The sequence below is a fragment of the Cynocephalus volans genome, chromosome X, assembly GCF_027409185.1.
Source record: "Cynocephalus volans isolate mCynVol1 chromosome X, mCynVol1.pri, whole genome shotgun sequence".
Classification (NCBI taxonomy): domain Eukaryota; kingdom Metazoa; phylum Chordata; class Mammalia; order Dermoptera; family Cynocephalidae; genus Cynocephalus; species Cynocephalus volans.
In genome coordinates, this window is record NC_084478.1 from 17,694,659 (window position 1) to 17,711,286 (window position 16,628).

General features: G+C 42.1%; 1 protein-coding gene across 4 annotated transcripts in view; it reads right to left on the reverse strand.

Moving 5' to 3' along the window:
- Positions 1-835: 835 nt before the first annotated feature.
- Positions 836-16,628, reverse strand: part of GPM6B (glycoprotein M6B) — a 39,334-nt gene continuing 23,541 nt past the window's right edge. For 2 of the 4 annotated variants that reach the window (XM_063083440.1, XM_063083438.1), the window contains 6 exons: positions 13,051-13,237; positions 11,312-11,468; positions 7,945-8,116; positions 5,775-5,848; positions 4,495-4,560; positions 836-1,288 (listed from right to left, as the gene is read on the reverse strand). In XM_063083440.1, the coding sequence (XP_062939510.1) occupies positions 1,139-1,288; positions 4,495-4,560; positions 5,775-5,848; positions 7,945-8,116; positions 11,312-11,468; positions 13,051-13,237 (806 nt within the window). In that variant the 3' untranslated portion in view covers positions 836-1,138. Of the gene's footprint in view, positions 1,289-2,234; positions 2,863-4,494; positions 4,561-5,774; positions 5,849-7,944; positions 8,117-11,311; positions 11,469-13,050; positions 13,238-16,628 lie in introns of those variants that run through there. The other 2 variants (XM_063083441.1, XM_063083439.1) reach the window with 1 other exon arrangement.

Here is a 16,628-nt window from a genome sequence, read left to right on the forward strand (position 1 = left end):
TGGAACATAATGATATAGAAGGCAAGTTTCTTTTGAAAATGGCTTAAACTCAAACAGTTTTCTTGCTGAACATCAAACTTTATTATTATTCCAGGAAACTAAGATTTAGATGAGAAAAAAAAAATGAAATAAATACCAACCCTAATTTAAATTAGGTATTCAAATCTATAAAAGTAGGAGGTTAGAGGTCTGTGGTCAATTAGCAATTAGGTTTTAGATAGTTGGTATCAAACTGTAAACTCACTATCCAGACCACTTAAAAATGGTTTACAATGGTGATCATTTTAATAAGGTAACACTTCTTAATTAAAAACATTTATGGAACAAAATTCTGTGAAGGATTTTTGGGTCTCTGGTTAAAATATAAATTCTTAGAAATTTAAAACAAATACTCATTAAGGCAGAGCTGACATTTATTTCCCAAGAATGATGACAACTGGGTCATTATCCTTTTGTTAAAATGAAATCTGTTATAAAATTGATTCTGGAAAGCTTGTCAATGAGTCAGAATCCAGCTGCTTCAGAATTGTTGTAGCTCATTTTAGCATTATTGAAAAATAGATTTCTGATTGGCTCGGGAAATTAACGGGTCCTGGGCTTGGGGGAGAAAAAGCTAATTAAAAAAAAAACAATTGTAAGAATCATTATCTTTGATAAGCCAAAGTTTAATAAATGTCAGCTGTCAGAAATGGAACTTCATACCAATTCCATTTTATTTCCTATATAGATAACATTTATCTGAGGACAGATGGCAAATATAAATTTAAGGTCATATCCCTTAATGCTTGCCTATCACGGGTCCCCATTAAGGAGTATGACGTATTCCCATTGCCTGTCTTGGTAGAATTGCTCTAGCAGTAAGTGTGAACATGCCACAAATTTCAAAAGGATGAGCAATCATTTTGTCAAAGTGTTGCCTTTTAAAATGGCTAATGTGAAACCTCCAATATTTATTCTAAAGAAAAAGATTTACCCACTGGAAAGTTTTCCTAGAGATACATCCCGGCAGCTTGAGACAGACAGTGAAGTGTTTGTACGTCTACGTTAGTTTGATGGGATACACATCTGTACTGCAGAGCAGCTGTCTGATGATTTGTCAGAACTGTGAATTCGCCGGCCGAAACACTCTGGCAAATATTTATGTGTAAGAATTGAGTTGCTCTTTTGACCGAGACTGGATATCTTGCAGTTCCTGTTCTTCCTTTGCTTTGATATCCTGGTAAGCCTGCATTTTGCTCGCATCCTTTAAGTAAGCCCAGTTAGAAGACAGTATCATGAGGAAGTGGATCTGGAAGAGAAGGGTGAGCACGATGGCTAGTGAGCACGTGAGAAGGCAAAGCGAGCTGCTAGTCAGATTAGATGGACTCGACTTTAGGGGACGAGGGTTACTCGGCACTAATACTCACTGCTAGCAGAGCTGGCAGAGACCGAAAGCATGCTCTACTAGTGTGCTTCATATTAAAAGGCTGCAGAAGAGTTAGTACACAAACATAGTGAAACTTGAAAAAAATGGCCAAAGTTATTGTTAAGAAAAAGCAAAAATGAAATACAAGAGGGTGCTTTTTACCATTTTAAGAGGAATTTTAAAGACTAATGCCAAAGTTCAGAAATACATCGTGTGTTTATTTTAAATAAGTGTAGTGCAAAGATCTTTTCCACCTGTGGATAAAAATCAATTTCCCCCAAAGGCCTAAAAGTGTGAACAGTGTTTATTTTGAGTAAATAATTAAAATACTACATATTTAACATGGAAAAATTAAAAGAATGTCAAAACTAAAATTAAGAACTAGAAGCAAAGCATGCAGTCTCTGTGTTAACAAATATTTAGTAGTGAAACTACATTTTTCATTTTATAACTGCCATTATTTCATTTCACAAAACAAAAATCCTCAGCATCATCCTTTACAGTTGATGTGGCAAACACTTCTTTCCTGTTTATTTTCCTCATACTTCCTGCAAAATAAATCTATATCTCAAGTTCCTGATAGTCCATACTTCCTTCTGAACATATTCGAGACCTTCAGAGCCAGGCCCAATTTCTCTTCCTGTTAAAATCTTACATGCACTTTGAGAACTAGCTGTGAGGAAACAGTTACTGCTCACCAAAACACAATTTAAGATTACCAATTTTGTGAGCTCTAAACAAATGATCATGTAGTGCCAAAAAAAAAAAAAAAAAAAAAAATCCCCGCCCGCCACCCGAGAAAATAAGTAGGTGCCATTTTTTTTTCTTCAAATTTTCCTCTGGCTTATTAGAGGGACATTTAGTAGTGAACCATGTGGTCATAAAAAAATGTTTTAAATCAAATTTAAAACATGTTTGCAAAGTATTTTCCAGAAAGTCTGACAAAACAAAATCCGGTTTAAAACGGTTCTCTTCCATTTCATCTTCAGAACTTGTTTTCATTTTCATCATTGAAACTGGCTATCAAGCAAGCAAAAAATAATAGAAAATGAGGGTATTCCAGAGTGTTAATACTTCATATTTAGAGATACTGCTCAAAGCTGAAGTTCAAGAAAATTATTTTTCAAAAGGATGCTCACCATGTCAGTAAATGAGTCCTTTTTAAAATGTGGAAATAGCCAGATCTCATTATTTTGTAATTTATGTACAGTAAGTCATCTTATTAATCTACCATGCAAAATGAGTTTACTAAAAGCTATTTACAAATTACTGTGACAAAACTGCAGAAGCCTAGACTCTGCTTTAGTCTGGAGTGTCAGTGATATTTCATGCTACAGAGTATTGCTCTCTAAAGCTCCTTAGTGGCCTTATGCAATTTAGAACTTAGTGCAGCAATCTTCCCGACTCTTAAACTTCAAAACCGCATAGTTATATGTGGTAGCCATCATGTAGATCAGCTGGTGGAAGAGAACAAAACAGGACAGTAAGATACAGGCAGTGAGGGCCAACACTTCTACACTTGGGTGGGGACGGTGCCGGCTCATAGTCTAAGGGGTTTCTTCTTTCCCCCGCTTACTATCACGACAGACAATTCTCACATCCAGCACCCACCAACTTGTTCTCATCACACATATACCATATTCCTCCTTGGCTCTGCCCTCAGAAAGTTTATTACAAAGACTTGAATAACAAGATAGAGAGCTGGGTCAGCAGAATGAGAAAGATGAAGCTAAAATGCCTTATTTCCCCCCATCTTTCCAAAACTGCCTGCTCAGCAGCAATTAGTCCTCTTCCTGGCCTGTTGCTCAGCCAAGAGAACAGGTCACCACCATGATTTCACAGGTTGTTTTTTTCATGGACTGTAATGGGAAGGAATGACTTGGTGGTTAGAAAAACAGAATGACTTATTTCTGAGCAGCTGAGATTTCCCCTTGCTTTACCATTCTTAGTTGGTTTTATTCAAATCACAAACCAAGCGCCCCCAAATTATTTTTACACACACACACACACACACACACACACACACACACACACACACACACGTTTCTACAGTTGATCCTTATTTGCAGATTCCATATGTGCAAATTTGCCTACTTGCTAAAACTTATTTGTAACCCCCAAATCAGTACTTGAGGCACTTTTGCAGTCATTAGCACACGTGCATAGTGGTGACAGATTTTAGTTGCCTGATACACACATTCCCAGCTGAGCTGGAACAAGGGGACGCTCCGTCTTCTTGTTTCAGCTCTTAGACTGTAAACAAGTGTCCTCGACATATATTTAATACCATGTTTTTTTGCGTTTTTATGATTTTTGTTGGTGATCTCACTGTTTAAAATGTCCCCCAAGCATAGTGCTGCAGGGCTGTCTAGTGTCCCTATGCACAAGAAGGGTGTGATGTGCCTTATGGAGAAAACATATGTTAGATAAATTTTGTTCAGGCGTTAAGTGATAGTGCTGTTGGCTATGTATTCAATATTAATGAACCAACAATATATATCAAATAAGATGTCTTTAACACAGAAGCACAGTTAAAACAAGGTTATGTGTTGATAGGTTAATGAAAATGTGAGCAGAGGCTCGCAGGAACCCTACTCCATATTTCCCCTAGGAGCAATGGTTCAGTATTCGCTAATTCTGTGTCGGTGGTGACTTTACAGAACATAACTACCACATATAATGAGATCAACTCTATATATACATGTACGTATGTATGCTTAATTCCACTTGGAAGTTAAGATGTCTTGGCAAAGAAGCGGGGAATGCCTTCCGTGAGCATGTGTCCATGACTGAAGTCAGGAAACTAGGCACTAAGCACAGGAAGGCAGTAAGCTTGGGCCTGGACAACAGGTGTTGGTACCCTCTCCTCTTTCCAGACTCCAAGTTACACCTCCTACAAACAGTGCCAAGGCAGCCAGCTAGGACTTCCTGCAGACTAGATAGGTGCTAGGTTTACACAGATGACAGTTCACCAAGGTTGAGTGCCAGGATCATTTGCTTCCGTAGGAAAGCTGGAAGGGAAATCTGTCATTTAGATGCTGGGGGGGCGGGGGGAGGCAGCCTAAGGTGGTCCTGAGGCTGTTACTTACCAGGGCAATGACGGTGGCACCAGCTCCTGCACAGGCCACAATGAACAGGTGATAGGACATGTAGAACTAGGAAAGAACAGGGTACTGACATAAGCATTGCATGTGGAACGAAATGGCCTGTCCCCTTCTGGGGTGCCGCTTCATCTCTCTCCTTTGCAGCTGTTCTCTGCAAGGCTGGGCACAGGCTTGTGTTGCCTTCAAGCTCTGGCCACAATTTGGAATCACTTGGGAAGCTTTAAAATCTTTCTGATGCCCAGGCTGCATCCCAGACCAATTAACTCTAAACACCTGGAAATTGGGTCTCAGCCATCCGTATATAGTAATGCTCCCTAGTAACTGCAACATGCAGCCAAGATCAGGAGCCCCTGCTTTGAGCCAATCCATGCACAAACTGGCAAGCCAGGTAGGGTAGGGGCTGATGATTTCTGTAACTCATTGCCTTCCAAAAGCATGTAAGGATTTCTTAAATATGCAGGCTCTCACCAATACTTTTAAGAATTGTGCTTTATAAACACTTACAAGGGCCGGCCCGTGGCTCACTCGGTAGAGTGCGGTGCTGATAACACCAAGGCCCCGGGTTCGGATCCCATATACGGATGGCCGGTTCGCTCACTGGCTGAGCGTGGTGCTGACAACACCAAGTCAAGGGTTAAGATCCCCTTACCGGTCATCTTTTAAAAAAAAAAAAAAAAAAAAAAAAAAAAACACTTACAAGCCAATGACTGAAGGATATTCTACACCCAAAACAGTTTAAACCAAAGTGTTAGGATATACTGCCAATTAAGGATGAATGAGAAATAGAGAAATAACAGCAAATCATTCAGGAAATATAAATGATTAGGTGTGGCCTCATTAAAAATTTGGTATATACACAAATTCAGGGGTATCTTTTCTATGAAGATTAACTTACATTTGTTCTGTGTCAAGTGTTTTACTTTGAAAAACTTTTGAAGGGAAAGGAGAAGAACCTAGATATATTCTCAGATTTGTAGGTTTGGGATCACTCCTAAATTACTGCCCAAAGGAAAAGCTCCCCAATTCTTAAGGATCCTTGCTGAATGGGCTGGACCATATGAAATGGCTATTTTTGTAACTCAAAAGTAGCTGAACAGTGATGGTTACAAACAGTTCAATCTTAAAATGTCTACAGAAAAGAGCTTTGTCTAAGAGCCTTTTAGCTATCCCTCTTGCTCTTTCTAGCTAGGAAAATCCATTTTCCCAGTCTAATTTTCTAAGCAGTCGGTCGTATATGAGCCCGCCAAATTATGTCACGGGCTTACCTCATTTGTGTTGCAGATGTTCTCTAGGGTGGAGCCACATATTTTTCCTGGGAAAGCATTCCAAGGAATGATACCTGCAAAGTGCATCCCAATAGAATGTTAGTGCAAACTATGCGCCTCATGTTAAGAGACCTCACCACTTTGGATTCCAATTACAATGTAATTGTAGGCTATGTTCTTCATCAACAATTGATATATCCGCTATCTGCAAAACAGACGTTTCATAATTAACAGTGAGCCCCATTTGGACAGTAGGGCAAGAGCAAAGTCAACTAGTCCATAAGAGATTTAAACAGTCTGATGTTTTTTCCCCTGCAAATTGTACTTTGGTGGAGTTGTTTGTAAAAATTAATTTTCAAAACTAAGTTTTCCCTACAGTGAATCTGTTATCTACAGTTAAACAACTGCAGGACAGCCCCCTCATAAAGCATTTGATCATGCTGAGCTCAAATACATTTCCTTATGAATGTCGTGCTCTGTGGCCTTGCTACTCAAACTCTGTTAGAGGTCCACCAGGAGATAAGTTTCAAAATTGAGAGTATATACTCAGAAACTTTCATGGCAATTTGACAATAATTTATTTATATTTGTTGGCATCCAATATAAAACTCTGAATTTGTATTTGTACGTCTTTGTTTTTATATTCATTTTTATTGTGTTTTACAAATGTATTGGAAATACTTTTGGATTGAAAATCAAATTGGAAATTTTTACAAAAGGAAAAAAAAAAACAACACTACTGTCCCTCACCCCGGACGGTGGGACAAGCACAGTCTGTGGTGTCTCTCTCACTGTAATCCTGAGTCCTCTCTACAGTGACGATTGTCCACTGGGATGCTGCTTTTTCCCCCTTTAATGTGCATCATTAAACACAGCTCAATTTACACATCTCCCAGGACGTAAGGAAGTATTTTTTTTTTTTTAAATCTTTATTCGCCTTCCATCCTTGACATGGGCCAAGAGGAAATCTTTATGCCTCAGGAGAATGGGAAATGAGTCCCCAAACTGTCAGTAAAATCAATGATTTCAAGAATAACTAGTTGGGCAGGTACAGAGAATTTAAAACTTTGATTACTGATTACCAAAAATTTGTGATGAAAAATATTCTAAGAAATAGGGAAATGATATACATTTAGATACTCATTTATGAATTCTTTAAAAACCAACTTCAGGCTCTGTTTTTAAATCCATCATAGAGAACAGTGTTATTGAGCCTTGGTCTTTGTGAAAAAAGTCCGACGGGTAATTTTAGGCAAGTTTTATATTATGTTGTAAGATAAGATGTGAAGAATAAGCCACATGAGAAAAACAAGAAAGAAACATGAAATAGGCATCTCTCTCCAGAAAGTTCTGGAAGGACAGTTATTTCCTCTTCAATTCTACTGAAAAGCTCCTTTTCCCCCTAGTTGTTTCTACCAAGAACAGATTTCCTACTATCCTGGCTGGAAGCAGTAATTAGACTGCTTTCTTAAGATGCAAGCTTCTCTTGCTCAGCAGGGAAGTTGAGTCCTAAATTAACTGACAGGAGGAGCCAGTGGCCCCTTCTGTGTCTTGTCACAATGAACCAATCTTAATTTCCTACTGTGAGGATCCCATTCATTAGAAAATATGTTTCAACTGGTTTCCAACAGCTGAAGACAGCATTTATACAGTATATTCTGATGACTTTAAAATAAATCTGTATTTATGTTGCACTTTTCAGTACAAATGAAGTTTAGCAATTGGTCATTTTAAAAAGACTTCATTTGAAGAGTTGGACATGCAAATTAATTAAATTACACAATGTGTGCAATATTATTTTGGATGGAAAGTTGGATGTTGTACAAAACGGAAAAGAAATTAAAAAAATATATATAATCTTTTTATAATGGATATGCAGAAGTCTTTTTTGATTGAACTGCATTATAAAGTAGTTTTGCATTATAAAAAGCTGCTTTTACTACATACTTAATATGAAAATATAACAAAATCCTGAATGACACTCTAGAAAGTAATAGCCTCAGTGGTGCTTCCATCCAGAAAACTGAGCATATTGAGAGAGAGAATATAAACTATTCCAGTAGAATGTATGAAAGAGATCATGATGATTAAAAAGACGCCCATGTAATAATTAAGGTCCAGGCCTATGCACAGAATTAATGGGGGGTGGGGACGGATTAAAAGCAAGTACCATATTGCCGGATATCCACACAGATCTGCTCCACACCCGCGGTCCCATTGGTCTGCGGCGACTTGATGACTTCACAGGTTGACCATATGTTGTAGAACATAAACACAGGCACCGCCGAGAAACCAAACACGCCCAGCCAGGCCACTCCGAGTACATAGGTGAGGAAAACAAACTAGGCCAAAAACGAGAGGAAGCAGAAAGAATCATCACTGAAACTGGCAGATTGAGAGCAAGGATGGTGCATTTCCGAGCCCAAGACAGCCTGTGCAAGGCATTCTGGGGACCCCCACCCAGGCTATGACAGCCAGAAGGAAAAGCCAGCACTGACTGCACAGGGCAGCAGGGGCAGTACAAGCTGGCCACCCTCCCCATAGCTGGAGGATCTAGAATGGTAGTGCTGACCTTGGGATTTATTTTTTCAGGTCCCTCTTTGAACCTGCAAGGACTCCAAACCCCAAGAAGTCATCTCACTCCTCCTAAGTCACAGAAGCTAATTAGTTACAGGGCCTCCCATGAGGTGCTCTTTCTAACCATCACTTAACATCACTTCCGAGAACTCAGAGCATCCTGCTTAACATGGGATAGGCTCTGGATGCTTTCACGGACCACTGAATTATAACCTTATATTGATATCTCAAAAAATTTTTTTTACATAACAGATGGCTGGTAGAACAGCAATTGCTACAGGAAGGCTTCGCTCCAAAGGAACTTCACTAGTTTCCCGTTCCTGTGAAACTACTAAAAGCATTAGATGCTTGAACCTTTATGGAAAGTTTCGAGTAGCTGTGAACAGAAGCTTAATGCACAGTGACCCTGATAAAATTCTCACTTCCCTCCAGTTTTCTTTGATCTCTAAGATTCAGAGCAGCTTTGCAAGCAAAGCAATGGCTTCGGGAAAAAGCTTCCTATCACTTGACTTTCTTCATAAGCTTCTGCCTCGACTACCAATTTTCAGAGAGCTTTGAAAGGCTGCCTCAAAGACGTGGAATTTCTATTCTCAGAACGTACACCCACCACAGAGCGTGTGGGTGAGGGTTGGGAGCTCTCCTAGTTTGGCTGTTATTTTTTAAGCTGATGGTGAAGACCAGAGGATTCCACAGAACTTTCCATACCTCAGGAGGTACTTGGATGGCATGAGGCACACCTGGAGGTCAGGCCTAAACAGGCTACCTCCCATTGGTCACCCTAAGAAACTGCAGAAACAAGGCACTTGTTCCTTTTATTTCGAGGACATTTACACTTTTGGAAGCATTTGCATTTCTAAAAATATTCAAAGCAGCAGCAGATTTTGGCAGTTTTACTTCCCCTCCTTTCTTGATGCTCATGGCTGCTCCAGACCAGGGTTTTTCTTTCCCTTCAGAAGAAAACTTTGCTCCCTTTCTAATAACACCACAGTGACTTCCGAGAGGTCTAGCGGTCCTCGGCTGTGGCAAGCCTCCCCTTCCAAGGGAGGTCAGGGCTCGGAGGTCAGGGCTCAGAGGGCGGGCAGGTGCCCGGCGGTGAGAAGCCCAGCCTCTCCCCAAGGACCAAGGGGAGCAAGGCCTGCAGTGACAGCAGGCTTCCCCACCTCACCAGCATGTGGCTTCAGCACCATCAGCCCCATCCTGTCCCTTGCATCTTCCTAGCACCCCCCAGGCAGGTCAGCATCGCGACCCCCTTGAGCTATAGACAAAACCAGAACACACGAGGCACAGGTGGCCAGGGACGCAGGGGGCGCGTGAACAATCAGTGACAGAACGGATGGAGCAAATAAAGGCAGCCCAGGTCCTCTCCATACCACAGTGGATGTCCCACTTTTTACAGTGGATTCTTTCTCAGACAAAACCTGACACACAGCAACTAAAAGCGGGCTGTGCTCTGCGGGTGGAGAGGTCTTCCAGCCATGGCCTCACACCACCCTGCCCGGAAACAGCTCGAGCCCAGGCCACTTGGTCTCCCTGGCTTGGGTGTACTGCCACTGCCAAGGGCAAGCTCTGCGTGCTCTCTGCCACAAGCCGGGTGCAAGGCCCGAAGCGCCTATCACAGACCCTACAGACCCAGGCTCAGGTTACGAAGAATCCCACTACGATCTGCACGTCCCCTTAAGAAGGACTATTATGAACAGTGGGCTCTCCTGGTGCTTTAATCCAGACCTCACGCCCTCTCCTCCCTGAGAGCAGAAAGCTCAGTTGGTGCCCAGTGCCAGGGAGCCCATGGCCCCGAGGCAAGTGGCTGTGTCCTCCTCAGGAGAGGGTCAGCAGCCTCTTCTGCAAGCCTAGGGGTTCTTCCTCAGCATGAGCACTTCTCTCAACTCCCAGACTGTTTTCCTTACACCTGACCACTCTTTCAAATGCTAGACCAACTTAGCCAGCTGCCTGTAAACCATTTCGACATGAATATACCACTATAAATTCAACATGCCAAACATCAAACTCCTTAAGTGCTTCTTCCCTCCTGGCCTTTCAACCCACCACGATGGCTTTCCTTTGTGAAGCAGCACTTTTTAACCCATTCTGTTCATTAACTACTTTTCAGATGTGTCCTCCTCTAGACCAGAGGTCAGCAAACGTTATCTTACCATAAAGGCCAGATAGGAAACGGATTAGGCTCTACAGGCCACACGCGGTCTCTGTTACAACCACTCAGCTCTGCTGCTGTCACATGTAAGCAGCCAGAGACAGTATGCGAACAAATGCATGCGGCTATGTGCCAATAAACTTTTATTTATGGTCACCAAAACTTGAATTTTGTATAATTTTCATGGGTCCTGAAATATTACTCATTTTTTTCTGACTATTTAAAGATATAAAAACCATTCTTAGCTCTTGAGCTATACAAAAACAGGTAGTAGGCCAAATTTGGCCCACAGGCTGGAGTTTGCAAGCCCCTGTCTTAGACTCCTTGAGGAAGGAGCCTGTGTTTTAATATTTGCACCTTCTGTGACTAGCGAAGTCCAGTGACGTAGGTGCCTGGTACAGTTGGTGCTGGTAAATACTTATAGAAAAGATCGTGATGACTTAACATAACATCCATGTCTTTATGGCCAAGATCCATATTCAAAGATAAACAAAAGGGAACACTGAGACAATATGAAAGTTATCTCCTTCTATAGTAGGAACTTTACATTTGAGAAATTTTTAATACTCTTATCTGTACACTGATAAGGAAAACATCCCATTTACTACTACAAACTATAGATTTTAATTTTTTATCAATAACATTGAAGGTTTTCATAATCCTAACTCTAAACTGGTAGGGCCAGTATTTGTGTCACAGATCCTCCGTCTACTCTCGAATAGCTCATGGTTTTTACCAACTATAAAAAAACACATAAAGGCACGCTTCTGACAGTACATCAGACAATCGGTTAGCAGAGGTTCATACCCACCATTCCACTGATGCACCGGCCACAGGCAGTTGTTTTAAACTCTCCGTGCAGTTCTTTCACTGCACTTGTGGTGTAAAAGCCTTCTGCCAACAGAATGATACCATACAAGAAGAAGAAGGATGCAATTCCATAGATGACATACTGCATCAGTTGTATCCTACGGAAAGAAGAAGAGATCCTGAAACATTAAATTCACTGCGTGCTACAAACTATGGTTTCCAGACGCTGGAGAGAGGACACGAGGTGATATTCCTGTGGTGTTTCCTGCCCCACTGATGGCTTCAGTGGGCTCGTGGGGCATTCTGGGCAGGCCCACCCCCCAGCAACCTGGGCCTCCCTCCCAAGGTGGGCCTAAGTTGGAGTAAACAACTTTCCTAGACAAGGGAGAAGCTCCCTTTGGTCAAGAGCAGGGCCCAGTTATCCTGTGTGGTGAGGGTTCGAATCCTCATTTTACACATAAGTAAACACAGGCATTGAGGAGTTACATTCCTCACCTAAGAATACACAGTGGCAGAGCCAGCATTTGAAGCCTGGTCTGATGGACAGCATGTTCTTTCCACCATATCACAATGCCTCCCAACCAGGCCTCGTGGTTAATGTCATTCTGACAAAACCCTTAAGCACTCAGGGCTCTTTTAAGGAATAACCTTAGCAAGATATTTTGCACGGAGATCCTCAGTACATAGTGATACAGAAAGTTAATCCCATCCCCAGAGATTATGATTTAACTGGTCTGGCTGAAGCATGGGCATGGGGACTTTTACAAGCTTCTCAGAAGTTTGAGTGGTACAGATTGAAATCACTAGCTAAATTAAATCAATATGCTTTTCCCAGATTCAGTCTTGGTAAATATTTCTTCTTTGCACATAGTTGGCACTCAACGAGTCCCTTGTCCGGCTTGATCCCTCCTTATATCCTCTCCCACCCCTGTTCATTTCTTTGGATGTCATTTGTGAACAGATAAAGAAGAATAAAATTCCCTAAGGACTCTTCTAACATAATTCCATTATTGTTCCATAAAACTCCATTCATGCCTTTTCCAGTCTGATGAAGTTTCTTACAATCTCAAGACACCTAAACACTGTGAAAACTTGGGATTCAAGGAAAGAAAAAGAAAACATCGAAGGAAATGGAGAAAGAGAAAACTATTTGAAGGAAATAAGTACGTTGCTGCTGAGCTTGCACAGTTATGAGCTGCTGCGCACGGGAGTTGCTGAGACCACTGGGAATGATTCCACAATGGGAAGAAAGAGATCTGGGGCTAAACCCCTGGAACTGTCCCTTTCCTGCACTGAAGGATGCCGTGGGGTTTGTTCTTCTGCCGGAAGAGTTAACGTTAAGATGCAGCTCCTGTAGACTTGGAGTTGGGGGGTAAGTCCTCAGCAGGGCTCCTATCGTTCCTGTGAGAAAACTGGAGGGTGTCTGCTACTTGGGAACAATGCTAACTCTCTCTGGTGAGATGACTGGCAGCATCAACCTGTCACCTTGTCACAGTCCCCCACACATCCATAGCTACTGTGTGCAGTGTCCTTTGTGTGCACCTTGCCATTCGCAGGTGAGATCCCAGCACATTCTTGGCCCTTCCTTTTCCTTCTGTAACAGAGCTGTTTCTATCTGCATATGGTGAGCTTTAGTTAAAAGCATCAGTTTTCTGCCAGGAGAACACACTATAGCCTTTTTGAAAACATCCTAAGATGGTTGCATTGTAAGTACATTTTTAAAGGGAAGCGGATACTTACACCTCACTCAGCAAGGCGTGGTCACTGGTGTTGGTGGAGAAGTGCTGCTCCAGAATGGCCACGGTGCCCGCGAGCGCCACATGCCCACAGCCACAGAACAAGGCAACTCCAGAGAAGCAGAGGATGGTGGCCACCAGGGAGGCGTAGGGGACTCCTCCCAGACACTTGATGCAGCATTCAAAGCAGCCTGGGCCCAAAGGAGAGAACATGCAGCTGTTATGAGCAGCAGTGCCTTCTGGTCCCCATGAATACCACATGTTAGCAGAGAAGGCGCTACTTTTCCATCTTCCCTCCTCATGCTCTGTGGTTCACTCAACATCCCAAGGGCCAGTGGGGGGTTACCATGGTCTGACGGTCTTCAGTTGAGGACCCTGAGGCTCCAAGAGGGAACCTCACTTAATTTGCTCAGAGTCTGGAAGGGTAGTGAGTGGCAGAGCAGTCAACTGACAAATGGATATGGCACGTCACCATTCTAGAGCTTCCTGATCGACTGGAGGGTGAGAATACCCTTGCTCAGGTGATGATGAGGAGCACGCATTCCACTAACAAAGTCAAAAGAGAGGCCAGCAGTGAAGCTGCAGCTCTGTGAAGAAAAGCAACAGTGGGTTTTCTCCAACCTCAACCTTGGGGTTTCAAGTTCATCTACTGCTGTAGCAGCCAATGGCTTTCCCCAAGCCCTTGACCTCCTGGGCAACTGGAATACTGTCGCCAGGTTCAGGAAAATAACAACATGATCATTTTGGAAAGGCCAGAGGTATTTTGGTCCCTAATTCAGGGAAGTACGAAGTCACCAAAATGCACTCAAGTGGGTCCACTCAAGTTTCATTCAAGTAAGTATCAGAAATTACCTCAACTTCTTAATAAAATCCTCCCCCAGCCCAGGCAGCACAAGCAGTTCATTCAGAGTCCTCCTCCTCCTCCGCCCACCTTCCATCTGCCCCTTCCCTGACACACGTTCAGTCAAAACCCCAAACTGGTGGATGATGTTTAAGTGCTTGGAGGAAGGAGAGGAACAGAAGGGAAAAAAAGGACAAAATGAGCATCCATGAAGTGAAATGAAGGAGAGAGAGCCCAAATTCACTCTTAATCTTAAGATGAGACTTGTATTCATTTTCAAAATAAACTTTTACTTGAGATGTCCATAAAGACCTCCCCAAGGGGCAGAGCTAGGTGACATTTTCAGTTTGGAGACATTTATGTTTCAGTAAAGCGGTGCTGGCCTCAGGATAATGTCAGTCCCTCTCTTGACCTCCCATCCCTGTTGATAGTCTCCAGACCCTTAAGTAAAGGGCTTGTCAGGAGAAATCGAATGTTAAATGCATTATGGTGTTTAATGGCAATCAAGAGCGGTGCATTACCTCAGGGCAAGCACATTAAGCCAGCTAAATTTCTTTTCCCCAAGTGGTCTTCACAGTAGTCAGGGAATGACAACCAACATAAAACACCAGAGATGAACTTTTCCATTTTGATGAGCATCCCATTCTTAACTAGCATTTGCTTAAACCTACCACGGAAAGTGACTACAAACACTCACCACCAGATTTCTCTTTAATTCATTGGAAAATTTAAAATGTCAGGGCTTTGTCAGAAAGCTGTACTTCCTTTTATTGCAAAAGATGACCAGCTGTTTTCAAGAAGACCACCCCCCCCCCCAAAATGGATTTATGAAACTACATAAGACGGGAACCAGCGCATGATATGGTTCAAGTTCACCAGCAAGTCAGTACTTTAAAGAGCTTCAGACACATGAGATTTGTGAACAGGGATTTAGAGCTTAATCTTATTTTGTCACATGACTTTCTGGGGACTGGGGTGAGAGAAATGCAACTAAAAGCCCAAATTCTCTCCAGGCTCCCAAACCAAAAGAAACCAAAATCCTTGGCCTTGGCCTTGATGTGAGTCCCATTATATAAAGAGAAAATAGACCTGGGTGTGTTGTATCATTCACAACCTCCCCCCTTCTCAGTCTCCATGATGGCATTCTAGAACAAGACCAATGCCTGCTTTCCTGGCTAATGAAGTTGTGTCTGGCCATTATTGGATAGAGATGTGTAGGCTTGGGACTGTGCTGTCCAATATGGTACCACTAGCACATGTAGCTATTTAAATTCAAATTATTTAAAATTAAATAAAACAAAAAAATTAGGTCCTCAGTTGCACTAGCCACATTTTCTGTGCTCCCTTATTGGACGATGTAGATATAGAATGTTTCATCATCACTGAATAGTGCTTTGAAATTCACATTTTGACTTACCACATATTTGATTTTCTGAAATGTGAGCTGGGTTCTAACTGGGTTTGACTTTGGATTTCATTAATTCAGTACTTTTTGAAGATATACTAAGTGTCAAGTACTATGCTTGGCATGGGAATACACATGTAAATAACATCTTCTTTGCCTTCAAGATCAATCTAATGCTGCAGGCAGACAAGTAACATAGTTATTCTAGTTCAGCATGATGAGGGCCAAGATCCAGACCACGGGAGAGTCAGTGGAGAGGAGGAGGAGAGTCAAGGACAGAGGGAATATAATTCATGCTGGAAAGGACTCAGGAAAGGCTTTCTACAGAAAGACCTAGGAAGCAGAATACTTAAACAGCTGAGATGGTCACATTGGCATATAACCTGTTAAAATGCTCATTGATTTCTGAATATTTTTGTTGTACATATGTTTTAAGAAACCCACATCCTTTTTCTCATTATGTGGAGTTAGGGTTTGGTGTTATAGTGTCGCGTACTCGCCCTTAATGATGGAACTCATCCTTCCTAATCCACAGTTGCCACTTCAAAACGATCTTTCATCCTGAGGGTTAGAGCTTCTGCTTCTTTCAAAGGATATATCACAGCCAGTCCCAGGCTCAAAAAGACAAGTAGGATTAGAAGAATGATGCTATCCAGTCCAAAATTCAGCACTAGATCAAGGCTACAGTTTCCCTCCAATCTCTCTCTCTCAAGGACTTCATATACCCCATGCTGTGGATCTAGTTTTATAACAGCAAGGAAAAGCAAGGATTCAAGAATCTGGGGGATCACTACAATGAACTGTGCTCTCGCCAGATGCCGATGCTCTTGTTTTCAGCAGATGACTTGACTTGTGGCTGTAGGAACCCTGGCTCCTGAAGAACAGAAATCACCATTATTGGTCATCTCTGTTCCCTACACACGGATAAAAACCATCTGTAAGTGGATCACTCCCCACTGTACCTTCTATGTCAGTCTAGAAGCCTCTCTATCCGTGGTGTGCAAGATATCTTTGAACATTGGGCAGTTTGGTTGCATGGCACACACTCAGCCCAGACAAATCAAAACTGCTGCAGAAAGTAAGAAAAAGCTAAATATGTTTTCTAAGAATGGATATCACTACCATTAGTGCCTTCACATAAACAGCATTTCTGTCTTGAAATCCACATAGGTGTGTATGTGGTAGAGGTAGCAGCTGAGGCCATGATGGTGACATAAGTTCAGGCCGGCCTCGTGGGCATGACACTTGTACCGTCACTCAGGGCTCTGTACTTGGTTTAATGTCCTATTGCCATTTTGAAATTCTGAATAATTTTTGAACAAGGGTGCCTGAATTT